At 35.3% G+C, this 27,973-nt stretch overlaps 1 protein-coding gene across 3 annotated transcripts in view; it reads right to left on the minus strand.

Moving 5' to 3' along the window:
* The window catches only part of LOC129226423 (sodium/potassium-transporting ATPase subunit alpha-4-like), a 94,869-nt gene extending 67,508 nt beyond the window's left edge, over positions 1-27,361 (minus strand). For all 3 annotated transcript variants that reach the window (XM_054861024.1, XM_054861023.1, XM_054861026.1), the window contains exon 1: positions 27,256-27,361. In XM_054861024.1, the coding sequence (XP_054716999.1) occupies positions 27,256-27,288 (33 nt within the window). In that variant the 5' untranslated portion in view covers positions 27,289-27,361. The remainder of the gene's footprint in view (positions 1-27,255) is intronic.
* Positions 27,362-27,973: the final 612 nt, after the last annotated feature.

A 27,973-nucleotide genomic window follows, 5' to 3' on the forward strand; every position in this document is an offset into this window, starting at 1 on the left:
AAACACAACATTTTAGGGATTTTCTAATGAGTGGTATTAAACTGAATAAAACCTAACGGGATTGAATTTTTAGTAATAAAAATTCAAGCTTGCTTTAAATTTCGGAAAAGTGAAGTAATAAAGTGTAGCTTTTAAACGTAAATTACATGTCCAAAAACAAAACATTTTAGGTTCACATTTTCACTAAAAATTGCTCTTCAAATTTAATTTTTTGCCATTTTTCGCGTCAAAGTTAATAAACAAAGTTCCTAAATAAAAAACATAATAAAGGCACAAAAATTGCTTAGTGTATTTTAAAAATATCGATAGAACAACAACAGAAAAAAAAAACAAGTTTAAACAATATAGATGAACAAATATAGAAATATAAGAACTTTGAAAGCAGGCTATTGAGATGGGGAACTATATCTGGATGGAACAATTTAATTCGAATATATTATTTTAAGAAACGATATCAACTAGTTTTGAACAGCTAATGCTTCGCAATCCTATTTGAATCGCGGAGATTTAAATTGTAGGTTAGTAAGAATAAGGTTAAAATATATGTTACAATTATAACAAAATGAAAGTTTCTCTCTACTCCCGTAGAAAACAGAATTTCAGTAAATACAACAATACATTACAATTAGAAAAATATTAAACTCTCGGAGACAAAAACAAGTTGATGAAAATACGTAAAAAAATATTCCCAAATAAAACGCTACAAAAAGCACCCCTCAGAGTTAAAACTAACTTGAACAAGATTTCAAAGTTGTAGCAGTGCTGTAGGGTTACTGAGTATAGCAAAACTGATGTTTTTCAAGATTGAAAAATCATTTTCATATTCGCGGTCTTCAGTAACATTTTGCTCTTAAGCTCCGGTCTTGAATTGAGTTTTGCGTAGAACCTATGTTAAATTAGTACTCCTTGTCAATGCTGATCTAATGAACTGATAAATTTGGAACAAACTTAATCTGATGTAGAAAAAAATATATATATATTAATTTGAATTTTTGGCATCTTGAATTCAAATTATGTTTTTCGCAATCACGAGCGTCTGTGTATGTATGCGCGTGTGTGTTTGTGTAGGCGCATGTGTGTGGGTGCGTGTGTGTGTATGTATGCATGTGTGTGCTTGTTGTGTATGCAGTGCTGTGTGTGTAGGCGTTCGTGTGTGTGTGTGTGTGTGTATGTAGGCATATGTGTTTGTGTCTGTGTGCAGGCATGAGTGTGTATGTGTATGTGTGCGTAGGAGTGTGTGTTTGTGTCTGTGCGCAGACATAAGTGCATGTATGTGTGTGTATGCGTGTGTGTGTAGGATATGGACTCAACCAGGAGACGGTTTTCGCAAGAGGAGCAGCATCGTGAGGTCGGTCGACGCGACGGTGGTGCTGGCAGAGGGAGGTGGTGGGAAAAGAAAATCATAGGAATTCAAAACAGTCAAATAAGAACAATAAGCAATCATGATTACTCAAAAAAAAAAAAAAGCTCTTTCGAATAACATAGAATGCTAAGGGGTGTTATAAATCTTTTATTCCTCTAAAAAGCAATTTTTATGAAATTTTGCTGAAGAATAACACAGGCCACCAAAAAAATAAAAAAAATTTTTTTTTTGGTGCCTAGGATTTTATAACTAATTTAAGTTATATTTGGGCCGCTGAATCTAAATATGAAATCAGTTTTTCTCTATCAGCTCTAGTTTTTGAGATCAGTGTTTTTTTAACGTGCAGTTCTTCAAGAAATGTGTAGTTCTAAATGACGTATATAAAGATTGTATATGTGATAGTTACAGGAAAATCCACTAGATGGCATTGTCTGTCCTTAAGTGACCTTTAACCCTGCAATGCGAGTTGAGGTTAGTTACGGTTTGTGAGTTCTCGCCGTGACCTCTCGACCTCTCGTGAGATTTGTGTTTAGGAAAGAGTTGTTATAAAGTTTCTAAAACGTACTGAGTTGTAGATTGTTGTAATGGGGTTGTTTAAAAGAAATAAAATGAGTTCAAGTAGAAGTTGTGTAAATCATACGGATGTGTTTTGCTATATATGCGGGGAATACACGTTAAAAGAAAACAGAAAACCTGTTAGTGACTTTGTAAAGATAGCTTATCTTGGTTACTTTGGTGTTGGTCTTGGTGATCAGGATAAATCCTGAGCACCGCATCAGGTGTGTAAAATTTGTACAGAACATTTACGACAGTGGACTACCGGGAAAAGAAAAAGTCTGAAATTCGGCGTACCACTGGTTTGGAGAGAACACAAAAACCACTTCGATGACTTATTTCTGCCTGGTAAATATTACTGGAATCAATCGAAACAACCGTAGCAAGTGGATTTATCCTGATTTATTCTCTGCAAGAAGCCCGGTCCTTCACTCAGAGGAAGTGCCGATCCCAATGTTTCATCAGCTACCAGAGCTCCAATGAGGACGAATATTGTGCCTCTGATCACCCTTCTGATACTAATGAAGGTGACAGTGATTATGAGGGCATGTCATCAATTCCTCAATGTTTCAACCAGGATCAGTTAACCTCACCAGAGATCTCAATCTGTCAAAAGAAGCTGCTGAATTACTGGCATCCAGGTTGAAGGACAAACATTTCCTGGAACAAAGAACCAAAATCTTCTTTTACCGTACAAGAGAAAAGGATTTGCTACCCTTCTTCTCTCAAGAAGACAATCTTGTATTTTGTAACGAAATTAAAGGGCTCTTGGAAAAAATGTCTCTTCCTGAATATTTCCCAGATGATTGGCGCCTATTTATTGACAGCTTAAAGCGAAGTTTGAAATGTTCCTTCTACACAATGGGAACAAATATGGTTCCATACCAATTGCCCACTCAACGAAAATGAAAGAAGAATATAACAGCATAGGTTTGGTCTTGGAGAAGATAAAGTATCATGAGCATCAATGGGTGATTTGTGTGGACTTGAAAATGGTAAACTTTCTCCTTGAACAGCAAAGTGGAAACACCAAATATCCTTTCTCCTTGTGCCTCTGGGATAGCAGAGACAAAACACACCACTGGGTCAGAAAAGAGCGGCCTCAAAGAGAAAACATGGACGTTGGGGAAAAGAATATCATTAACAACCCCTTAAATGCACGAGAGAAAATCATATTTCCCTTACTGCATTTCAAACTGGGCCTTATGAAGCAATTTGTAAAGGCTCTTGATAAAAACGGATCGCGCTTTGCATATATAGGGAAAAAAATGCCTCAGTTGAGTACGGAAAAAATTAAAGCAGGAATATTTGATGGCCCACAAATAAGACAACGCATTAAGGATCCTGCCTTCGTAAATTCGATGAATGAGGTTGAGCGAAAAGCCTGAACTTCATTTGTTGCAGTTGTCAGAAATTTTCTGATCAAACGCAAAGCTGAAAACTATGTTGAGCTGGTAAACGAATTGCTTAACAGTTTCAAATCCCTTGGGTGGAACATGAGCATTAAGGTGCACTATTTGCACAGTCACTTAGAATGTTTTTCTGACAATTTAGGAGACACTCCTGAGGAAACGGGTGAAAGATTCCACCAGGATATTAAAACTATGGATAACCGATACCAAGGAAGATGGGATACACACATGATGGCAGATTACTGCTGGAATTTAAAAAGGGACTGTCCCAAAATACATTCAAGAATATCACGGAAAAAAGGTTCCAAAGCGTTCAATGAGTAGTTAGCTTCATTGAGTAGGGTCTGGTGGGGGAAAGTGGTCAATGGGGTAAAGTGGTCATACGTCAAATAAATGACTATAGCTTGGAAATAAATGTTCGAATGAATGTGAAAATTTTATTTTAGGTTCAGGGAGTCAGAAACTACATTTTGAATACAAAATTTCAAAACTCGCAAAATTTTATTTGGTAAAAAAAAATTTCTGTAAATATGAAAATTTTAAAAATCTAAACACCTCTTTTAACTTCTTTGGGAAATTTTGTTTGTTAGAATTATGAACAGATTGACGGTACAGGAAGCTTCCTACATGTCTTAAGATCGCTTACTCATTATCAGTAAGATGGGGTAAAGTGGTCATAATATTAGGCTTAACGAATATTGTTCTTCTAATGTCACTTAATAGTGAGGTATAAAGCAGATATAAATTAAATATTAATTCCACTTAATATGTATTGTTTTTACAGTAAATGGGGTTAAATATACGAGTATATACGTATGCATACGCATATACTCCTGTAGGCGCGTATATAAACGTATTCACATACATGCACCAATAAATAAGTATATGGGTATCTGCGATATGGGTATTTTTTATCTATGCAGATATACATTCGACTATACACGTATATACTTGCTTTTACTCGTATGTATACGAACACTTATATACTCAGGTAGACACGTAGATACACGTGCGTACTCGAGTAGACACTTACATACAAGCATATGATATACAAGTATAGAGGGTGAGTTTAAACTCTTGGGAAATTTTTTAAAAGGTGTTAGAGAGGAAGATAAGAAGTTTGAATCATAAGGAACATATGTTCACACACACAATACTGATGCACTACATGCACGCAAGTCCAAAGACTGGTGGATGCAAAACAGGTCACAAATTTGTTACACTAAGACAATTTTGCACAACATTTTAGGTTGTAAGAAGGTTTTAAAGCGATTGAAGAAATTTGCGGCCTACAGCTGTAATACATGCGTCGCAATCACAAAGCACTCTCTGTTTTAATAACGAGACTTTTGAAAAACTTTCATCCGTCGCTGCGCCTTTGTTGCGATGCGTGTATTAGAACTACTACGGGCCGTAACTTTTAAAAAGTGCTCTAAATATTTCTTAAAAACTAAATTTTGAGTAAAATCATCTTTGTGTAAAAAATTTGTGACCTGTTTTGCATCCATCAGTTACTGGCTTTGTGTGCATGTAGCGCGTCAGCGACCATACGCTCCTTATTATTCTTTGCTTCTTATCCTCCCCTCTCACACTCCTTAGATTTTTGCTCAAGAGCTTGGATTCACTCTGTAGACATACATGTATATAAGCGTATATACTCGTGTATACATATGTGTACTGGTGTATACACGTAAATGTTCGTATATACGTCTTTTCAGGTATATAATTGTGTTTACACGTATAACATACGTATATACTCGTGCTTCCATATATACATGTATATATGTGAGTAAACACGTACAAACACGCACTGGATGCATCCACGAATTAATTAGTGTATACCCGTATATACATTTATGTACACTTATGTATGTGCCCACATGTACACTTGTACATGTATGCGTATATACGTCTACTATACACGTATATACTCAGGTATGCACGTGTATACTCGAGATGCAAGTGCATACATGCATATGACGTTCGTTCATACGCGTATATATACGTGACACTTATATAAACATGACACATATATACTCGCGTAGATACGTCAACACTCCTTCAGGTAATCACGTATACATGCTTATATACTCGTGTATACACGTATATACTTAAGTAGGCACGTGCATGCTTGTATCTGATGTAAGGCCCCTACATATACGAGCCGACGCATCAGCTTAAGATCAGCCTTTTTGGATCGGAGCGCGTGTTTGAGTGGTTGTCTTTTCTGGCGAGTTATCGCATTGGTGATTGTTCACTGTAAGCAATTATTAGCGGCACGTGAATTGTTTATAAAATAAAATATTATTTTCTGCAAATTTGGCGAAATCCGAAACTTTGCTGAGGTAACCCAAGCAGTGCAACAATGAAAAATCCGATCCAAAATGGCTTAACTTAAGCTGATGCGACGGCCTGTCTATATAGCGGCTCTAATCTGATGTATACATGTATCTACTCATATATGAACGTGTTTATTCATATTTACACGACACGTATATACTCGTGTATACACACATATATTGGTGCATATACTTGTAACCATAAACATAACTGAAATATACAAATATTAGGGATATTTAATATGGTTTTACATTTATTTTTAACTATGACCACTTTACCCCATGCTATGACCACTTTCCCCCATCCCATGGGGGAAAGTGGTCATAAACACAAAGGGAAAGGAAAGTGTTATAAAACTAATTAAATCAATATATTTTTTTCTAAACTTCAATGTACTGTGTTCTTTAATAATGCAATGTAAAATAACAACAAAAAAAGTTGAAGTGTTTAAATAATTTGTTGTATTTATTATCCACCAAAGTTGAAAACCTACGATTTTATGACCACTTTACTCCACCAGACCCTACTTTTCCTCTGTCTTTGTTGATTATATAAACATTCAAAAATGTCACGGAAAAGAAGCTTCTGAAGTGTTTAGTGAGTAGTTGGTTTCATCCATGATTTTTTCCTCTATCTTTGTAATTTATATCATTATTTTATTGTGTATAATTAGTATATTGTATTCGTATGTATTTATTATATACAAATATAATATTTTTAAAGTTTGATGATAAAAATTCCTTGTTTAGTATATTTATTTAATCCATGGATTTAACTGTAAACAGTGTAACGTATGTTTCAGTAAAATGTTATATCTCAGAAATTCGAGCTCCTAGGCAAAAACTATTGCCATATGTGGATTCGGGGCGTCAAATTCATATGAAAAAAACCCCAAATACCCCGGCAATAAAATGTGTGTTGGCCAGTGTAATTTATAAAAATAATTCTGACTAAAAAAAAAAAAACACTCTGAGGTGCAATTTCCATACAAATTTTCCCTTTTCTGAGTTAGAGCACTAATTTACTGTCCAACCACGGATTGCATTAAATTTTCAAACGTCCAGATAAGACGAATCTATGTGAATAACGGGGAAAAGTAAAAATTTGATGCGTGTATTCCACTCATTTGAATGAGACTCTGCTTCTGCAAAAGCTGACATCGGTAAAAAAAATAATAGATTCGTCCATTTCCGGCTGTAAAACGGATGTTTGTCTTTTCATACAATCCGTGGTTCTGTCAGTAGTGTCGCTCTTCCAGGGTACACAAATTTTCTTCAAAATAATAAGATAATTTTTAACATATTTTTATACTTTTCTATGCTTTTTATTGGAAAATTAATGCAGAAAATTTTAAAATTTATTATTGAAGTTGATCTTGCGTCTGGATAAAGCACCAAATATTGTAGCTCATGACGAAGTTACTTTATTTTTAAGCTTATTATTACTGTAAATTTTGTTTATTACAACTCATACAAAAATCATAAAATGTATTAATATATTTTAAAATATTAACATTTGGAAAATATTTAAATTTGAGCGTAGAAAGAATAACTTAAAAATTGTCCCTCGTTTCAGCTTTTAGCCGTTGGTCATTTTCGTGCTTCTTTCTGTCGTTACCATGTTCAAAAATATTATTACCCACTTGAAAATCGCCCGTCAAGAGATGACAGGTGAAAATTGCTTCTACATTTGAACGAAGCAATTGCCTGTTTGGCGATATTTTGATGGTTGAAATTTTAACACTAACTTCAATAGATTAACCTTAAACTCCAGTAGGTAGCGTTCATTGTTGACCTTTTTTTCTTTTTTTCATTCTCCTGAAATGACGCAGTCTTAACAGTAAAACAGTTAAGTTACTAGATAAAGTTTAACCTTGTCACAATAAAGCCTTTCCTTGAATGTTAAACATTACCAAAAAATATTTTCAAATTATCATGCTGTGGAGCGAATTTCATTGTTGATGACGTCAGTGTTACTCGATCAGTTAATTCACTATTATATGTGAGGATTTTCTGCCTGTCATTTATCATGTCTTAACGATGAACAAATAATAAATTCAAGCTATAATTTGGCAGAAGATCTAATTTTGTTTTTCTTTCTTTTTATAACAACGATAAAATTAAAAATTTAAAGAACCCCCGACTGAGTCGCAACTGTAGAATCAAGAGGGAAAATTGAAAATCCTTTTAAAAGCCTTATATGATTAAAAATCAATGTCATTTATTTTATTTGCTATTAAATAGAAACTGGCAACAGATAACACTTTTAAATCAATGCTTTTAGTTTCCTTATCGGCCAACAATGAATTCGGTTATCAATCGCGTGAATAAATGCGTAGGCATTATTAAAATCTGCTTTGAAAAAACGTTATAAATTGAATTCTATGAAACGTGGAAGTTCCAAACACATTTTATCAGACGCGGAAAAAAATTCTCTTTATTTTGGTATTAAATTTAAAAATTTTGTAACTATGTTTTCACTGCAAAAATAGCAAAAAACCTTTTGGGGGTTTTTCATTAATAATGTGTCATTCAAAGATGGAAGGGTCATCCAAAGATGCAACCTAGTTAAGAACTCTCGATCAACTCTTCTTTCAAACAAATTTTATTTTTTCGAAATCGGTCCATCCGTTTAGGTGCTAGAGTGCCACAGACAGACACACAGATACACAGACACGTCAAACTTATAACCCCCCTCCTTTGTGTGTCGGGGGTTGAAAACAGACATGGATTGGAAAAAGACAATTAGCATTGGCATAAAAAATTTAAATTAAATAAGGCAATTTTATTAAATTGATTGAGAGTTCAAATAATACTGTGTCATTTTCTTTAAAACCATTTTACCGTTAATTGAAAGTGATTAATTTAATTGGCACTAAATAATAAGTGTGCTTATGTAGTGCTTTTTAAGTTAGGACGAAAAAACAAATCTCGTGCCCCGCCGCCTCCCCATTAAAGGAAATATAACTAGGTTTTCTGCATTTGACTGTAAATTATTTGAAGCATATTAAGCCATAATTCATTCAATAGTTTTAGAACATGCAAAACGTAGTCAGTTACGTTTTTTAAAATCTTTCAGCTATCTTGAAAACTTTTTAGTTTTACCCTACAAGACGAAGTTCATTAAACCAGAGTTTATTCAGAAACACAGGAAGAAAGCTTTTCTCCTCAAAGAAAAGCAAACTAAATCTTCTATTTCGTAATTCTAAACTCACCTTTTAGAAGGAGCAATAAAATTGCAATGAATGAGGAAAGAAAATTGCGTTTTTTTAGAGTTCCCACAAAACTATTGTTCAATTCGACAAAACTCCGGAAATTCAATTTTATTTCATTAGGAAGATAATTCAATTTAATGTTGTTTAACGTGCCTCAATGAAATTTGCCTATTGTTTAAATTTCAGATTGCTGTCGCAAATAAATCTTTTAAAGGTGAATTTTTCTATATATTGTTCGTAGAATTTTTCTACGGCAGGAGATTGCTTTTTATTAGCTGGAAAAAAAGAAAAATATTGTAAGTTTCTTTGTGATGTGTTTCAAAATCATATTAACTAGTTCGAAGGTCCCTAATTTAAAAATGCGATCTGATAAATTGCTATCAATTTCCTTTAAAGTTTTTGTGTTTTGATCCAAGATGCTCTTTAAAGAGTTAGTTAAAATATTTTCTTTGTAATCAAAATTTGTAAGCATGTATGGTTCATTTAATCATTTTATGACCATTAATGGCGGTTTAGTTATGCGAATTCACTCTCTGGATTATCTGATATTTAGCTCATATGTATATATTTACAAATCTTTATCTTTCCTAATAAAAAAGGTGAAAGTCTTTTTGGATGTCAGGATCTCTGACGCGCGAAGCGCCTAGACCGTTCGACTGATTTTCATGAAATTTGGCACAGAATTAGTTAATAGCATGGGGGTGTGCATTTTAGTGATGTTTCGGATATCCGTATCCGTATCCGCGGATATCCGAGGGAAAATAAAGATCTGTATCCGTATCCGATACTTTTTTGATGGATCTTAAACGGATCATTTCTATTCTAAAAAATTTTAATATTTGAATGAAAGACTCTTAAATCGCGTTTAAATTAGGTTTTATTCCCTATTTAAGTTATAAGATAGAATTTCAGAAGCCAATTTGAACCCCCTCCCCCCTGTTGCAAAAAGGAAGGGGAAATAAGTTTTAAAAGTGTGCATCAGTGCGTCTTTTTGTGTCATCGTAACTCCTAAACACATGAACTGATTTTGATGGTTCATTTTTCGTTCAAAAGGTGACTTGATCGAAAGTGTTCTTAGCTTGGCCTCGTTTTCGTAGAACTTTAATTACCGGAGATATTAATCAAAAACCGACTTAACATTTTTCACTAATTATGGTAGTAAAAATTTACCCTACGTTAAAAATGGTGGCCCTAATTGAAAGAACGAAGTTTTCTGCGTTTGATATTTATTTGAAACTTTTAACTTATATACGGTAGGAGCTATTATCTTATTAAGTAAATTATAAATGCAATTCTAAGTCCTTATACGAGAGATTGGTAGCGATTTCATAGTCGGAATAAGGAGTAAATGCTCAAAGGTTTAAAATTTTTACCTGCTGTCAGTTCATATTTGTTAACAAATGTGTGTTCTGACCCGCGAAATTCATCTTCATATGAGGTCGGCTCTTTGGGAAATTTTTTATTATTTTTAATTTTTAATTTAATATCAGTTTTTGTTATTGATTCCTGTTAATCTTCATTTTGGGTTTTCTCGGCATCTTTCAAAAAAAAAAAAGTGAAACTAATATTCTCTATTTTCTATTTGTAAAGGTGTTCCCGGCTCTGTATTTCGTCGGTCGGAGTAAGTTCGGTGAAATGGGTCAGCGCTGCATTTATGCTGAAATAAACTGCGAAAAATTATTTCTAGCCGGTCCAGTAGCAGCTTTACACTCTAGTTCCTGTATCCTACATCTACCGAGTATGCTAGAAATAATTTGTCACATTCCATCTAAGAATTAATGCAGCACTGATCCATTCCTTCCAAATCTCCCTCAATTTTAACGGAGATTTCTTTAAAGAGTAAATCATAGTCTTGATTATATTTTTGCCGCAGTTGACATTTTTTTTGAAGAAATTGCCATTATTCTGACTGGAATACTTTTCGTAACAAATTTTAAACTTGGATAGTTGAATCGAGTAAAAAAAAAAAAAAGAGCTTCGTATCCGTATCCGTATCCGCGGATCTTGACACTAATGATCCGGATCCGTATCCGTATCCGCGGATCTACTTTTTTAACGATCCGATACATCACTAGTGCATTTCGAAACGATTTTTCGAAATTTCGATTTTGTTCTTTTTCTATTCTAATTTTGAGAACTTTTCACCCAGCAAATTATCACAACGTGGAACCATAACATGGGAAAGCATAGCAAATTGGCGAGAACATAGCAAGTTGGCGAGAAATTCATCATCCATTATTTGTATACATACATGCGAACCAAATGACCTTTTAATTTTCTACTACGGGCAAAGCCGTGCGCGTACCACTAGTAACCTTACAAAAATGCTGTAATTTACACTGATAAAAAGATTTCACTTTAAGGTATAAATTCAAAATAAAACAAGAGAACTACACTACCCTACTTTCCCGTTTAACAACTTCGATTTCCCAAAATTATCTAAGAACCACTCTCATGTATACTTTCTGCCTTTATTATAACACTTCCCTTATTTTCTGGCAGACGATTTAAATGTACATCTATATCTATGCATGCCTATACCATTCAGCAACAATAAATATATATCAGTTCTTATTTATTCTTTTGTCAAAATTACGCAGCAATTCTTTTATTCTTTGTACATTCCAAAAAATGAAATTTTATTAAGGAATTAGCTGATTGTAAAAACTTTTACCAATAATTATTCTTTCAGAAAGTGAATGACTTATTAATTCAAAGCTTTGAAATAATCGAAGCCAGGTCATTAAAAATTTGCAAGAATACATCTAATTTTATGATTTTGGAAGAACGGAATATTTCAAGAGATCAAAAGTATACCTTTACAAGTGAAACGACAAATGACCAGCTCCTTTTTAATGAGGTTACTTTGGCGACTTCGGCATTCGCTTTTGGCGAGAGAACTAATTAAATGAGCAGGCTGTGGTTTCACATCAAGTTTGTCACATTAGCTCTTAATGAAATAAGAGAAATTCCCTTTGATTACGTTATCCAAGTCAGGCGAACTAAACATGTAGTTTCTATCGTGCGCAACTTCAAGTTAATTAATTGATTACGTGATAGGAAAAAGGCGACTAGATTAAAAGAATTTGTCATCGCTGAAAAATCTTAAGTCAAATTGATCGTGAAGTGAGGGAAAGCCACCTGAGATGATGTTGGAAATTTATAAGCAAGATTCATATTTTCGTGACGAAGGATTCTCAGGAAAAAAAGCAGTGCTTGTGTTATAAAGTAATAAAATAGTTTCATTAAATATTTTCACCCATTTTATTTATTTATTTATTTTAAAAAACTCATATCTCTATCATTCTAATACAGAAATCAGCGTCTAGTTGTGCGTCTCCCGTTTATGTTGCAATCTGGTGTTCCAGAAGTCTCTGTTCCCTACTTTAAGGGCAAATCGATATCAAATTCAAGTCGTATTGCTTTTTTGTATGCAGTTTATTTAGGTTTTGTAATCGCATTAAACAAAATCTGTTTTGCTGTTACATAATAAACTGGATGTCGTTACCGCCAAACCTGAGCTCGACTTACTTGTTATTAATTGGGGGTCTCCCCCGCCCCCTATTGCTCACACCTACCAACCACTGAAGATTGCCTCGCGAAAAGTTTAATCATCTGGTGGAAAGAATTTGGCTAAAATACGCGTTACGATTGCTAGAAAATGTAAAACCTGTTCTCCCTTCCGTAAAAAATAGAGTTTATTCAAAGCGCTAAGTTAAATTTTATTAAACTTAGAACAATCAATAATACCGCTTACACTCGAAGAAAAAAAAAAAGGCCAATACAAAATTTATAAAAAAAATAATAAATAGAAAATTTATTTTGAATTTAGACATCTAGAATTCAAATTACGTCTTTCGCAATCACGAGTTGCGATAAGACACTACTCGTTGGGTTTATAGATTCTCCAAATGACTCCTGTTCCCCGGAATAGACTTTATTTATGCACAACCCTCTCGACTTAACACAACTCCATGTCCTCTGGACCAGAGGCCTCGAGCATGTCTCTCCTCCTGGGCGGTGGCATGTGTATGTGCAGACGTTTGTTTGTGTAGGACCTGAACGCCACCGCCCAGTTGGAGCGTGTTCCGGTGGACAGTGCTACTTTTGGAGACCCGGGACCAGAGGAGCAGCACCTGCTGGTAGAAGTGTGGGTCCAAAAATGAAAGGAACATCAACTATCGTTAAGCGAGAGTAATAGGCAACTCGTGGATAGCTTAAAAAAAGAGAGTATTTAATTTGAATTTTGACTCCTTGAATTCAAATTATGTTTTTCGCAATCACGAGTGTGTGTGTGCATGTAGGCGTGTGTGTTTGTGTCCAGGCAGGAGTGTGTGGGTATGTGTGGGTATGTGTATAGGTATGTGTATGTATGCGTGTGTGTTTGTGTCTGTGTGCATGAATGAGTGGGTGTGTATGTGTGTTTAGGTGTGTGTATGCATCCGTGTGTGTTTGTGTTTGTATGTATGCAGGCGTGAGTATGTGTGTGTGTGTAGGTGTGTGTATGTATGATTGTTTATGTCTGTATGTATGAAGGCATGAGTATGTGTGTGTATGTGTGCGTGTGTGTTTGTTTCTGTATATATGCAGGCATGAGTATGTGTGTGTGTATGTATGCATGTGTGTGTAGGATATAGACGCAACCTGGAGACGGTTTTCGCTAGAGAAGCAGCATCGGGAGGACGGTGGGCGGAAGTTCTGCAGAGGGAGGCGGGGGGGGGGAAATCATAGGAACATCAAAACCGTCAAATGAGAACAATAAGCAATGTGATTGCTCAAAAAACTAGACACAACTGAAATGGGAACAAGTCATATGGTCTGACGAGTCATTATTTCTTTACTTTAGTTTACTTTATTCCAGACATGTGTTCGTCAGGCGACCATCGACAGAAGCATATAATCATGGGCGGATTTATGGGGGGTCAGAGGGGGGCAATGCCCCCCCCCCCCAGTTTTGGGAGGACATTATGTAGTAACAACACATCTTCCAAAAATTTAAAAAAAAAAAATATTATTTTTTCTTTTTTGAATAGTTTAGAAGGGCATGGGTAGATTTATAGGGGGGGGCATAGGGGGCAGTGCTCCCCCAGGTTAAGGACGACTTTATGCAGTAACTACACATCTTCCAAAATCTTAAAACAAAAAAATCATAACTTTTTCTTTTTTGAATAGTGCAATGAAAATGAAGAGAAAAGCGAATGTCCTTTTCTGATGGGAGAAAAGAAAAAGGGGGGGGGGGGGGGAACGAACATTTAATACGAATAGTACAACTGTCACTGGGATGCTGAAAGTGTGTGTAAATTCACTATTTTGGACTGAAAACCATTTGGGCAAGTATATGAATGAAAATATAAACTAAACAAGCCATACATTAAGCTGCAACACTTATAATCATTGACGATTATTTTAACAAATTAGAACCTAAAGCAAAAGGGAAAAAACTCCCCCCCCCCCATTAGCGCTAACAGACCGATCTACTCGTTATGATTTGTGTCCACATTTCAAGTATATTTATGCACAATAAATATTTATGTTCTTAGTAGATTAATTGGCAATTTGAAAAATTCTAAAAAACAAAAGACATAGTTTTTTTTCCTTCTCTCTCTCTTTTTCTTTTCTTTTTTTTTAAAGAGAGAGAGAGAGAGAGAAAATAAATACTACCGCAAACTGAATAAATTTCAGTTATCTGAGTGTTCTGATTAAATGAATTTTTTTACTTAGAGGGAGAGTACAATTTTACTTACTTTATAAATACTGTTTAAAAAGTAAGGTAAGTCATAATTATCTAAGTCTAAGTGAGTCAGACCTTGTCATTATTGAAAACTAAATAATTGAGTCATCAAAAGTTTCGGAAAAATTTACTGAAATTTTACAAAAGTCTACAAAAACCTAACAAAGCTTGGTAAAATCGTAAAAATCCTTTAAAAGTAAAAACTGACGAATTTTTGTAAAAATTACAAACAAATCAAGCAAAAATTTGCAGGTAAGAGTGAATTACAAATAGGGCTGAATTTGCCTATAAGGCAAACAAACTATTGCTTAGTGCCCCTGCTTTGAAGTTGGTCCCTAACTCCCAAAAAAAAAAAAAAAAAAACATGATTTGTTCTTTAAAAAATGGAAATTGCTTGAAGAAACTAATTTTATTTTTAAGTGCTTGAAAACCTTGAATATTTGGAAATGTGTGGCTACAAACCTTAAAGTTTAAAATTTCTAACAAGTGGTAGAGGGGGAGGAATGCCAAAATATGTTAAATTCAGCTCCTTGCCACATCCTGTATTAAAAATGTAAAAATCATGGTTCTCACGTTTGTAACATATTATTTGAAATAAATTTTTGTGACTCACATTTTTCATATCTTGCTCTTTATTCAATCCCGAATGCAGTATTTTAGAAATTCTTTTGTATTGATTGTTTTTTATCTTACTTCTTCTGCATATTGTCTATCTGTTTAGCATGGAAAAAAATACACACTACTTCTATTTCTTTTCGTTTTCTGCCCCACTTGAAACTGAAGAAAAGTTGTTGTCATGAGAAATCTATGGTTTCTTTTAAATTTAAAATAGCTATTTCTCATAAAGTTTGAACAGGACTGTAAAAATTTACAATCAAGTACTAAAATATCAGAGACTGGAAAGTACAAATGAAGTGCGTTAAATAATTTTATTTATTCTAGAGTCCTTGAAAATAATTAGATAACTCTTTGAAAATCCTAAGCTAAGTGGGCTCCAATTACTTCTACTGCATATTGTTAATCTGTTTAGCCAGGAAAAAAAAATACACTACCTCTATTCCTTTTCGTTGTCTGCACTACTTATAATTTAAAAAAGGTTGTTGTATTGAGAAATCTATAGTTTATTTTTTCTTTCAAACTTAAAATGGCTGTTTCTTACAAAGTTTGAACAATACTGTATAACTGTATAATCTAGTTATCAATTTCAATGTCTATGCAATCAACCTTTATAAGGCTTCAAAATGCAGAATTTTATATCCATTGTACAAAATTTCCTCCGGGGGAGAAACCCCCGGCCCCCTAAAATTGGAGCCCTGCGTCACTCTCTTAATACTAGCTCCCTCTCTTACGGTCAATTCTAAAAGGACAGCATGAAAACACGCATTAATGAAAACGACACACAAAAAAGTAAAGCATGGACTTATGCATGACAGGAAGCAGACAAAAACATGAGAGTCGGGTGCAATAAAAATGTTGCTAAAAAAGAAAAAAAATCCTGGCCCCCCAGGAACTCAGTCCTAAATCCGCCTATGCATATAATATTAACTGTTTGGTTCCTACCGTGAAGAGTGAAGCATTGAGGGAGTTTGTGATGGTGCGGGGAGCAATATCTTCCCGTAAATTGTGGCCTCTTGTTGTCCTGAGAGGGAGAATCACAGGAGAACACTAAGGAAGCTTTCTCGCCCATCTTCAATCTGCAGATTCTTTCCGGGAGAACGTCCGGTGTTGCGTTCAAACTTCATTCGGATGGCGCTCCCGCCGCAGGCGGGCGTCATTGATGGTAGAGCTTAATGGCCCTTTTGATCAGTCTCAGTTAAAAACTTAAGAGTTAAGCAATATAGTAAGCTAGACCTAATAAATTAGGAGAATTGCCTACCACACTTATCTTGAAGATCGCAGGTTAGGCCCACGTCTCTAAAGAAAACTTCAATCAATAATAAAAATTATTGAGCGGCAAGGGAGGGAAAGAGTGACAGTAATTATTCATATGAAAATTCACAAAGATTTGAAATGGAACTTCAGCTGAAACAAGCAATTTCCACCTTCAGTGATGGGAATAGTCGAGCGGCATGCTCATTGGACGGTCGTAAATCCGCCGCTGTAAGCCATGCCTACTCAACAGACAGTAATGGCGGGAAAACCAAATTCGGTAGTATCAAACGAAGAGAGAAAATAAACTGGTAGCTAGCAGAGACACACATTTGGATCCACTATCCACGCAGTTCAAGCAGAAGATTTTGGAGGGTAATTGTTAACTTATCGATAACAGTGTTATTTGACTTGGGAGAAACAGGGGGGACCTGTTGATTTTCATTAGCAGCATTTGAGATTTTGGGCGAGGGGCGCAGGTAGGTGCAAGTTTCAGATTTATTTCTCCGATTCAAGGAGACGATGAGATTTTGTCGTTTTGGACAACTTCTAAAATTTGCAAGATGTTCACCCTTGCAATGGAAACATGAGGGTGGTAGGTTTGAGGGTTTTCTGCAGTCTTTAGTTTTGTGCTGTCCTGCACACACAAGGCAAACAGGAGGTCGAGCACAGCTAAAAGAGGAGTGGAAGAATTCTTGGCAGTTCCAACACTGCATAATGTCCTTTCTTCTGAGAGATTCAAGGGTGATATTAAAATCCCCTAATTTTCTCAAGTGACCCAATTTTTTCATTTTCAGCTTGATCTTTCAAGTAAATGAGAAAGAGGGGCAGTTTACATTTGTCCTGTCCAATTTTACGCAATTGCGTAATGTGCTGGGGGAAAAATCCTAGTATGGCTAATTTATCAGCAATCCATATCAAGTCAGTTTGAATAGGTAGACCGCGGATAACAATCTTAAGTTGTTTTTCTTCGGGTAGTCTAAGCGTATGGTTTCCTATGAAATTTTCATCAAGGTATGTTTTTAATTTTTTTTGCGCCTCAAAAGTAGGTATAGAGCACATTATCTTATCATTTTTAATTTTGCCGGTGATAGTCATTCCGGCTACTTCAGAATATAATTTTAACCCACTATCAAAGTCGTGAGTACCATCAACCCAGATCGGGGGAACTTTAATGTTCCTAGATCTGGAATTTTTGACAACTTTAAATGAGTTTTCAGTTTTTCTTTCACATTGGTCAGCAGCTTTCGAAGAAGCAAATGTTTCCTTTTCAGGGTCGGTTGGATAGCCAGAAGAGCTAACAGAAGCAACCGAGTCAGAATCAATTTTTTCATTTTTAACTTCAATTTTGTTTATACTTTCCACATTAGACTTGTGGATAAATACACTTTTAACTTTTTTCTTCTTTTTGTGCTTCTTAACACACTGCGTTCAAACAGCTATGGTTACATCAGCATGACAATGAAGTAGAACACCTATCGTGGTGTCCCCAGTCTCCTGGTCTGAATATCACTCAGCTTTTGTGGGGATTTTTAGAGAACTAAGCCTGCTCGGTTTCCTCCTCAGCGCACTCTATCTAAACTCGAGACTGTCTTGCACGAGGAATGGGTGCGAATTCCATTGAACTATATTCCAGACCTTTATTTGTCAGTCCCACGCCGAATACAAATCGTCATTTGTGCAAAGGGTGGCTCAACCTCTTATTAATGAATAATCTTCAAAGTTTCACATGTGCACCTATTATTTTGTTTTATACCTGTTTCTGTATTATTAATTAACCTTGCAAAGAAAACTAAATGGCAACTTCAAAAATTTCTCGTTTTGGGAGTTCTTCTTTTAAAAACAAGAACGATTAATTAATTTTTTGTTTTAAATGTTAATTAAAATTTTCACCATAGTAATGCATTTTTCCGCCTTGCGTTTAGAAAAACTGTATCTTTTGCACTTCCACAACCATCGTTTGTTAAGCCATTACCAGGGACGTTGCGAAATCAATAAATGCTATTATACAAAAAGTATTGATTAAATTAAAAAATATTACATTTTGTCCAAAGAATAACAAATTGTATAACAAAGGCATTTTAATAATCTCGTTTCATTTTTTATAATACCCATTCTTTTCCATCAACTAATAATAATTGGTTTTCTATTTCAGCAGAGGATTTATTAAACGAATTTGAAACTTGCATATCATTCTTAAAAATTCATTTCTCGGAGACCTTATTCAACACACAAAAAAGGCTTCTCAAAAATATATTGCCAGATTTTGATTTTGTAACAAACTGCTTTAGGAATGCTGTTATGGAGGTCATAATTTATTGAAAAGGACGGTTCTTTAAAAAAGATTAATCTAGTATTAAGATTCGTATTTATTCATACGAAACCAATGAATTACACATATCGCTTCATTATTCTCCACTTCAACTTTTCCAAAAATAACAGAAGCAACGGCAAATAGTTACGAAGATTCTTTTGTGAAAAATGTTACGAAAAACGGCGCATTAAACTGAATAATTGTAGCATATGATTAATGCATTTTCGAACTTTATTATTCAAATGCAGATTTTCGCAATTTTGAGTGCATTTTTAGCTTTTATAGAAATATAGTCTGTGAGCGGATTATAATGAAATAATATTGATGATTTATTTGTGCAGTACTTTTGCAAATGATATGAGTAAAGTGAAAGGAAAAAAAAGTAATAAAATGGTAGAAAATGAAGCGGAAAGAAAAGAAAAAGAAAACATTCATTTGAACGCATTATTGCATAACTGCATTTTTGGTGTATATATTTCATTTTAAGAGATGTCGTGTATCTATTTATGCGCACCAAAATGCAACGTCAATAATTGTGACATCAACCATGGGATCGTTTCCGAAATTTAAAAGTATTTTTTTTCTGAAAGAGCATGCTTAAAAACATAGGATCTGAACATTTTTTAAATAACTTGACTAAATTTAATATTTAAAAAAAAATTACTTTTATCGATGCGCTTTTATTGTTTCGCTTCTGCCGATGACATCACAAATGATGAAATGCCATTCACTGATGCCATTCGCAGAGCACAATATTTAATTCACTTCTTTACTCACATGTGTTGGCAACGATATGCTTGATAGCAAGCGTAAAGCACAATATTTAATTCGCTTTTTGATTATGATAACGTGGAAACGCGGTAGATAAATGCGCCAAAGTAAATATTTGTGACGTCATACAGGCCACGCCTTCAAAATCGGACATTTTAAAAAAGTTTCAGTGACTTAAAGTAGTACTCTTGACTAGAAATGAAAACAGTCGGAAAAAACCCGAAAATTTCGAAAAGAAAAAATAAAAGTTTTTTTTTTTTTTTTTTTTTAATTTCGCTACGGAAAAATTGAAAAAATGACTTTTTCAACGCTTCGGGAAGTTTTAGCTGAAATTTTCAGCCAAAAGTGATAAAATTAGAAATTTCTCATGCTTAAATTCTGATGCCATTTCCTTCTCCTCCCATCCCTCCCTTGTATGTTAAAATACTGTCTGACTTTGACAATGTTGTTGTATAAGAATATAACTTTCATATAGATCAAAAAACTTTTAACATTGGGGCCCCCGTGGCTTTATGGTAGAAGCTTCGCTTCACATGCCAGAGGTTGCGGGTTCGATTCCCGCCGGTTCCCTGGGTGTTTTTTTCCTCTCTATGTGCTGTAAATCTTTCTTGTGCTGTCTTATGTGTTAACTAGTGGTACCCGCATGGCCTTGCCCGCAGTTGAAAATTAAAAGGTTATTCGGTTCGCCTGCATATTTACAAATAATGGATGACGAATTTCTCGCCAATTGGCTATGTTCATTCGCTACTCATTCCACGTCATGATAATTTCGTAATTTACTTGCCCACGTTGTGATAATTTTGCTCCGGAAAACGTTCTTAAAATTGAAATAGAAGAAAAACAAAATCGAATTTTCGAAAAATCGCTTCGAGGTGCACACCCCAATGCTACAAACTAACTTTGTGCCAAATTTTATGAAAATCGGCCGAACGGTCTAGGCGCTATGCGCGTCACAGACATCCTACAGACTTTCAAACATCTAGACAGAGAGACTTTGAGCGTTATTATTAGTAAAGATAAAGATAAAGAAGTCCAGCCTTTCGAGGCAATGGCGCCAATCTCTAGGTAGTAGTTTGTTATGGACACGCCTACTTTTTGCACGAAAAAATAATTTTTTTACAAATTATCTCAGTAATATCAATTAGGGGAACCATTAGAAGTGAGATTACATTCATATATTTTAGGGCTGGGGGATGCAGGAATTTCTGCATCGTGATGCATCGCCAACATCACATCACGATGTTGCGATGCATCACGATGTAAGATTTTTTTTTTCGAGCTTTACTTATAACTGCTTGTTTAAATTTTAAATAATATATACATATATATTCAAGATGAAAAATCTAAATTACGCCCGATACTACAAACAAAATCTAACATCAGCAAGAAATTTTTAAAAAACATTTGTTGGAAGTGCAAAATAACAATAAAAAATACAGACATGTGTTTTGAGATTACAATTTTTTTTCAATGCAAAAAGATGTGAGCTCATGGAAACAGTCTCATCAATTTGCATTTAAAAGGGGTTCCTCGAAACACCAAAATACGTGTGTTTTGGTGAAGGATTAAAAGTTTAACTTTGTTCAGCAATAAATTTTCCACCAAGACCATAAAAAATGCCTTTTGTGTCGGTTTTGAGAAAAATTGAGGTCTTGGTTTGCTAATGATACTTCCATACAGAGAACTTCCATACACTGAACCTTCTTTAGCGAAACCAATATCCTCTCAGCTTGAATGAGATGAAATCTACCTTCAGCTCGGTTATTGTCCATTTCAGACTGATGAGTTCATAACAAAAACGAAACTGCCGTCTCTAAATGTCATAACCGGGCTGTAGGTAATGGTACCATGCATTACTTAAATGCTTGATTAAAATGACGTTTGATTACACTAGTCAACAAAAAAGAACTTTTTATCTGCAGCCTGGTTTTAAACACTCAATTCCTACTAATTTTGGGTCGAGAAAAACGAATTCGGTAGTTGATTTTCAAAATTAGCTCTGGTTTTCAAGATACATAAAAGCCCGCTGCATGCACAGCAACCACACATTACTTTAAAGGTAATCTTAAAAAGGAAATAAAAATAATTATTAAATAAAAACAAAAAACCCGACTGCGTAAAAACCAGAAAAACTAAAAAGGAAAATGTATAAGCCCAGTAGTTTAGAATGCTATTAAGTACTACTGAATAACTGCATCATTGAAATAGTTTATATTCGTACACAGATAAGACGTATCATAAATTCAAAAACAGAACAGAAGGATCAACAGTCGGGGCCCATTCCTTTTTGAATCAAAGAACCCCGTAAAATTTGAATGGGTCCCGACTGTTGAACCTTTTATTCTGTTTTTGAATTTATGATATGTCTTGTCTGTGTACGAATATAAAACTATTTGAATGGTGCAGTTATTCAGAAGTACTTAATAGCATTCTAAACTACTGGGCTTATACATTTTTCTTTTTAGTTTTTCTGGTTTTTACGCAGTCGGGTTTTTCGTTTTTATTTAATAATTATTTTTATTTTACACTTTTTAGTGAATTTTCATTGACTTAGTCATTATGATTATAAGACTCGCAATCTTGTCATTTCATTGAGAGAGTTTTTATAGTGAGGTTTATTAAGTAACTTGCGGTGGTTTAAATTACAGATAATTAGTCCCTCTAGGGACTTAACTCGGCTGAAAGCTACATGTGCTTGACCTTTAGCAAAAATGCGAGAACTAAGTCAACCACAGCACAGCTATATAAACAGCCTGTATAACTCATGATGACGCGAGCTAGCAAACATCGTCAGACAAATCTTTCTCGCAAAACTGAAAAAGCCTGTCGCGAAAGTACACGCAGCGAAACTGAGTCCCCTGAATCACGACAAAAACAAATGAGGGGAAAGTACATCCGGAGCGAGGTTGGAAGTCCAACCCACCGCCTCAAGTGTGAGAAGCAATCGCTTTGACCACTCCGCCACTGAGGCCCCAATTAGTAGACGCTAGTAAACAAAAAATTCAGGCAGTGAAAGCTACCTGCATTTGCCTCACGTTGTGTCGCACGCAGGTAGTGAGCGACACAGCGACTGCGTGCGACCCGATCCCGAACTAACAAAATGGCAACTGATATGGAGAATTTTGATTACTGTCATGTGTTTAGTGACACTCCCAAGGTTTAGACAAATCGATTGATGTAAGAATTACCAAAATTGGTCAAGGCGTTTAGCCTGTAGAACGCCACATAGAAACGGACATACATACATAGACTGATAAACACATTACCCTCCTTTGCGTCGCGCACGCGCAGTCGGGTAAAAAAAAAAAAAACCTGTGCAATAAATGTTATTGAACAGATTCTGTTTTATCAAACAATGCTTATTTTATGGAAAGCAGTGAATGCTTTTGGCTTATTGCTGTAAACGCTTTGTTTTCGATTGTTTTTTGTGTGTCAAAGAAGGACCATCTCTTGCAGAGCAGCATTTGGTAAGCATTAACTCAGCACAATGACCCTGATATCTACGTTCCATTGTAAAGATATCTTGGTAAAACCTTTCCTTATACGTGAAATACACCGCCAGCTCAGTCATTTCCAGCCGAGGACTGCAGTTTCGTGCTTATTAGCACTCATCAGCCCGGCATAGGAACCGCCAGCTCAGTTATCAGCCGAGGACTGCAGTTTCGTGCTTATTAGCTGATGAGTGCTAATAAGCACGAAACTGCAGTCCTCGGCTGGAAATGACTGAGCTGGCGGTGTATTTCACGTATTTCTGCTTTAGCCCTGGCTAATGGGCGGTAATTTTCTGAATATACCTTTCCTTATGTTCACTGCTCATAGCTTTAGATTTTTAACAAAATATTTAGGAAGAAGTGAACAAAATTTAGAGTTTCAGAGACACATCATTCATCAGTGGTCACAGAACTTCCGCAGAGATTGTTTGACCAGCTGTATTTTAATTCTCGTCTTCTCTGCTACTTAGAAATGCTTGTAATATACCCTTAAATGCTTCCTCACTTTTTTTTTTTCTAAAACACTGGTTTTCATAATTGCGCGTATTTGAAGGGCCGTTAAAACTTCTTTCCTTAACCTTAGCTTCTATATATCTTGGAAATTTCCCTCTAAGGTGTTGGAAAATTGACTTTGTTCACAGCTTTCACGAAGTTCTTTATTATTCCCAGCAGAATGAGCATGGGTGGAAGCAGAAATGAGTGGATCTATCTAGAACTCCATATTCTGGCTGATTTTGGGCATCTCTTCACAGAATTAAATTTCTTGTAGTCTATTTCGGTTTTTATGTAGTGAGATTTTCTATCGCAACCTAGGGTCGAAGTTTAGAGGACAGTCAGTCCCATGGGAGTGTTTCTATCTGCCAGGAAAAAAGAGCATTAGTGAGAATTCACTATCCTAGTTGGCCATGTATCTTGAAAACTAGAGCTAATCTCATTTTTTATGATGGTTTTCGTGTTTAGCAAGGCAAAATACTTCGGAAATAGCTATTTTTGAGCCGGATGCATTTTCGATGTTGGCTAGTGTTATCTGCCGATCCCTTCACAGAAAATCTTTCATAATGCTTATCATTTTATATTACTGTAGAATCTCGTCTTCCTAGATCAAATTTTTAGAATTAAAAAAAAAGTATCCACTTTATAATTTTAAACTGTGATAGCAGGGGTGGAACTACAAAGACATCAAATATTCGCTCTTTACATTGGTGCAAAAAATTAAGAGAATTTTCAGATTTGGTCAATTATCTTGAAAACTACTGGACCGATTTTAATGAAATTTGGTGCGTGCAAACATTGAAACAATACAAAACAAATAACTATCCAAAATTTAAAATACACACTTATGATCATAAATAACACTCCTTAGAGTCGGAAGGCATGAAACAGCGGTTGCAAAATTGAAAAAAAAAAAAAAAAAAGTTAATATGGGGGTTTGGTCCCTTCTAACAGACATATAAGCCTTGCAGTGTGACTCTATACTTGAAATGAAGCAGTTTATGGGATCCTGAGGCAATTGTTTCCACTCGTTCAACAACGCTGCTCTCAGGTTATGGATGGTCCCCGGAGAGGTGTTGCGAGTTGCTATTGCCCTCCCGAGAGCGTCCCAGACATGCTCTATAGGATTGGAGTCTAGAGATCAGCTTGGCCAATCCATAACGGGGAATAACAGTGCACCTCAAGAGGTGAACATAGGGCTCCAAGATCACATTCCTATACTTCGCAACTGTCTCAGATCCGCACTCAAGACATGGAGGGGTGGGCGGCCATTCAACATGATGCCTGTCCAGACCGTCAAACCACCACCGTCATAATGGTCAGTTTCGCGGATATTGGAGGTTAGGTATTTGTTTTGTATTGTTTCAATGTCTGTACACACCAAATTTCATTAAAATTGGTCCAGTAGTTTTGGAGATAACTAACCGAATCTGAAAATTCTCTTCATTTCTTGCACCAGTGTATTTGGATTAAGTGTAGAGCTCCTGCATAGGTAGTAGCGTAGTACAATAAATTATAGTGGATGGCGGGCTTTGGAGCGTCAGTCCAACATCTCTGTAATTTTAATAAAGCATTATTTTTTGATCTAATAAAAGATAAGTCTGCCTATGCTAATTTAGGAATGTGTTTCGCTTATTTCCCATACTTCCCACAGGTTTAGATTTTCGTTAATCCGGATTGCCTATGGTCCCAGTTAGTCCGGATAAACGAGGTTGCACTATAATTGGGATTATTAATTTGCAGTAGACCCTCGTTTTACTCGGGTTTATTTTACGCGGTTTCGATTATACGCGGTTTAAGATTTGGCACCTATATTTTGTTTTACGTCGATGAGCTTCGGTTTTACGCGGATGCGGCAATGCAAAACAGATAAAATTTTTCCCTCTTTCAGAATCCAAACTCCTTAAGATTGCAGATTACGCGTTATCAACTGCATTTTGGCGTGCTAATAATCGAGCTTGGGACACGGGAGACATTTTATGCGATTGGTTCCAGAGCTCTTTCCAGAAGTAAAGTTATTAAACTCACACAGTTCAGAACTCACTGGAAGAAGAGCTTTAAGGAGTGACAAAGGAGGCCAAAACCAAGGAGAATACTGACATCGGTGACACACAACCAAAACCGTTCACGTTGAAAATTTTGAGCCATTCCTAGACAATAGAAAAGATCTTTCTGATTTGTTAGTGGAGGAAGGTTTTATCATGGAAATGACGCAAATGATCTTGGATGCGTTTATGCTCTGCAAAGAATTACAGAGAAAAATTCTTAATGACTGCCAAAAGACCATCATAGCCAGCTCCTCTTTATAAACAGAACACGAAATTAATTTCTGTTTTCTTTATACATGTTGTGCATATATGACGATGTAAGTACACATTAAACTTATTATACAATTAGTCATCACTAGAATGAAGTATTTTGTTATCTCCGGAACCAAACCCCTATTTTAGCACTAGAATTAGGTCTCAATTTACGCGGCATTTCCGTGGAACATAACCCTTGCTTAAAACGAGGGTCTACTGTAATTTATTTAAACCCCTTCAATCATTACCGTACCAATCCTAATAAAGGTTAAACCGGATGTGGTGATTGGGGGGGGGGGCAGAATAGGTCACTCGCTAGAACAATTTTGATACTTACTGAAAGACATGCAACTGCAAAAAACATTAAAATTTACAAAGTATACAAGTGAAAAAGAAGTTAAATGAGACTGAGGTGCCTGGTAAATCTTTACTAATGATAAAGCTGAAAGTCTCTCTGGATGTCTGGATCTCTGTGACGCGCACAGCGCCTTGACCATTCGGCCGATTTTGATAAAATTTGGCACAAAGTTAGCTTGTAGCATAGGGGTGTGCACATCGAAGCGATTTTTCGAAAATTCGATTTTGTCCTTTTTTTATTCCAATTTTAAGAACATTTTCTCGAGTAAAATTATCATAAGATGGACGAGTAAACTACTAAGTTATCATAACGTATAACCGTAACATAGGCATGGGCAAGCCAATTGGTGAGAAATTCACCATAATTTTTTTGTAAATATACAGGCGAACCAAAAGATCTTTTAATTTTCTAATACGGCAAAGCCATGCGGGTACCACTAGTACAAAATAAACAGCTATAAATGTTCTTTGAAAGTGTTTAGAACGGATATTTAAAGTCTTCTGCTTGTGATATGAGTAGGGTCCTTATTTTATAGATACTCTTTCGTGAAACTGGGTGAGATAGAATATGTGTAATATTTTTGGAAAACGAAAGGTTGGAATTGTAAGTGCAATGGAAAGAGCTGGTTAGAGGACAGTTGAATATGTAATGTTCAGGAGTTCCAGGTTGACTGCACACACATAAAAGTGAACTAATTATCTTGAATATAATTTTGATTATTAACTTACAACTACAAATGCATATTTTAAACGAAAAAAGAATAAAAATTTAAGTTCCGTCTAGAATGAACTTGAATTCTTACTCTAGTTCTTTCTAGAAAGAACTAAAAAAAAAAATGACGTCGAGTTTTCGTTACGTAATTCGCAATCGCAAAAAAACCCAATATACATTCCAGAAAATAAGTTTTCCGACTGAAAGCCACTTTTTACTGCTTCAAGTGTTTCCAGATCGAAACCTTTTACCGAATAAAAGAAGAACGTTTTCCCGTCTCCTGTAACACAGCAATCAGAGATATTTTATTTATAAAGGAAAGAATTCATACCTCATCGGCAATTCGATCGGGAAATTGTCGCATCGCATGTGGTGGTGCTTTCCTGAGATATTTAGACACTTTCTATACCGCTGTCTCACCTCCCATTTTGCTTTTCCTTTATTTGCAAAAAGCGACCGACAAGATATTGGCGGGAAAGAGTTACGAGGTTCTATCATGATAGCGAAAATCGTGACAATGCAACGACAATAAAAATTGTCATTTCTCAGACTTGGTAAAGGATATTCGATCGATTGTTGCATGATATGAGTGCAGGTTTTTTTTTTTTTTTTTCAAGTTTTATTTTTTTAAGTTCACAAGAATTTTTCGTTATTTTCTTCAGTTTTCAAAATAAAACTGAGGAACCTACGACTAAAAGAAAGCGTAAAAGCGTTGTAATACATTTAGGGACCGTCCATAAATGATATCACACATTTTTCAAAATCCCCCCTCCTTTTTACTTCCTTTTACAAAAAAAGAAGTATTGTATTCGCGAAAAAAATTTCACTTAAAAATCGGCTTTAATTTCCATTTTGCTCACCCTCGAATGAATATTGAGTTTTTTTTTCAACCCGACCACACGTGGATATATGCCTAAGAGAATATAGATATTCGAAATATCCATTTTGACGATCCCGGAGTTAATTACACCGAGTTTTCTCGTGACGTCCGTATGTGCGTATGTGTGTATGTGCGTATGTATCACGCATAACTCAAAAACTGAAACAAA

This window comes from Uloborus diversus, chromosome 7 (genome assembly GCF_026930045.1).
Source record: "Uloborus diversus isolate 005 chromosome 7, Udiv.v.3.1, whole genome shotgun sequence".
Classification (NCBI taxonomy): domain Eukaryota; kingdom Metazoa; phylum Arthropoda; class Arachnida; order Araneae; family Uloboridae; genus Uloborus; species Uloborus diversus.